The sequence below is a fragment of the Limulus polyphemus genome, unplaced genomic scaffold (assembly GCF_000517525.1).
Source record: "Limulus polyphemus unplaced genomic scaffold, Limulus_polyphemus-2.1.2 Scaffold5304, whole genome shotgun sequence".
NCBI lineage: Eukaryota > Metazoa > Arthropoda > Merostomata > Xiphosura > Limulidae > Limulus > Limulus polyphemus.
In genome coordinates this window covers 9970-11236 of record NW_013670914.1, presented here as the reverse complement: position 1 = coordinate 11236, position 1267 = coordinate 9970, and the positions used below count along the sequence as shown (strand labels likewise).

Genomic DNA, 1267 nt, shown 5'->3' with positions numbered 1-1267 from the left:
TATGGTTCCGTACATAAGATGTAGCTCTTGAATTATGTAATATGGTTCCGTACGTAAGATGTAGCTCTTGGATTATGTAATATGGTTCCGAACATAAGATGTAGCTCTTCATATTATAAGATAGGAAAGTCTCTGACGACATCAAGACGAGGACTGATATTGTAAGATAGGAAAGTCTCTGACGACATCAACATGAGGACTGATATTATAAGATAGGAAAGTCTCTGACGACATCAAGACGAGGACTGATATTGTAAGATAGGAAAGTCTCTGACGACATCAACATCAGATCACGTACATTTTCACATGCAGTTGAAGATACTTTTATCGTGATTTATTGTACGTTATTTTAGTATTTGTCGTTTTTTTTATCGGTATGACGAATCATTTATAAAAAAGAGAGTTGATTTTCCGTTTCAGATCAGTCATTTCAAGATCCCAAGATATATTATCTTTGTGAATGATTTTCCAAAAACAGGATCTGGTAAAATTCAAAAGTTCAAGATGAAAACAGCATCTACCGAGGTTCTGAAATTGGACAACAAAATCTGAATTAATAACGTGTGATGTTCACATTGTATATGTTATCACGAAGTGGGCGAAATATTTACCATTTCAATCCTAGGTTTTATATTTTTTTTTATTCATACAAACTACTGTCTGTAATCGTAAAGTGAGAAAATAATTTAAACCTATTCTGATTTATTGAAACTGTTCAGTTAGGCTTAACGATAACAAATTTAATAAAGAAGATAAAAAAATTAGCCTGTTTATATAACGGGAAATAATACTAACGAAATTTGTTTCTTTCAAAACAAAAGGTTAAATGAATAAAGTTGGAAAAAATGTTGTTTGTTTGTTTGTTGTTAAGCACAAACCTACACAGTGGGCTATCTGTGTTGTTCCCACCTCGGGCATTGAAACTTGATTTTTAGCGTTATAAGCCTCACCAGAGAGCCACTGTAGGTAGTTAGAAAAGAAATCAACATTTACTAAATATTAGGATGTGATAACTTGAACGGGGGAAAATGAAAATAAACAAGCGGACTATTTTCTTACGAGTAATTAGTTCAGTCGCGTTACTTGAGCATACTTCCAAACGTCAAAACTATTGTCGGTAGTTGACCAATCAGAAAGGCAGATAAGTATCCCAGGAAACAGTGGATATCCTCCGTGATATGATAGGGTTAAAACAAAGAGGACAACTGGCTGAATTTAGCAAATAATCTTGACAGAACTTAGTGGGTTCCAAGGTAGAAGTTTTCCA

General features: G+C 33.8%; 1 protein-coding gene across 1 annotated transcript in view; it reads left to right on the top strand.

Moving 5' to 3' along the window:
- The window catches only part of LOC106472405 (acyl-CoA synthetase family member 2, mitochondrial-like), a 21557-nt gene extending 20722 nt beyond the window's left edge, over positions 1–835 (top strand). The window contains exon 15 of the mRNA XM_022400985.1: positions 421–835. Coding sequence (XP_022256693.1) covers positions 421–552 — 132 coding nt within the window. The 3' untranslated portion in view covers positions 553–835. The remainder of the gene's footprint in view (positions 1–420) is intronic.
- Positions 836–1267: the final 432 nt, after the last annotated feature.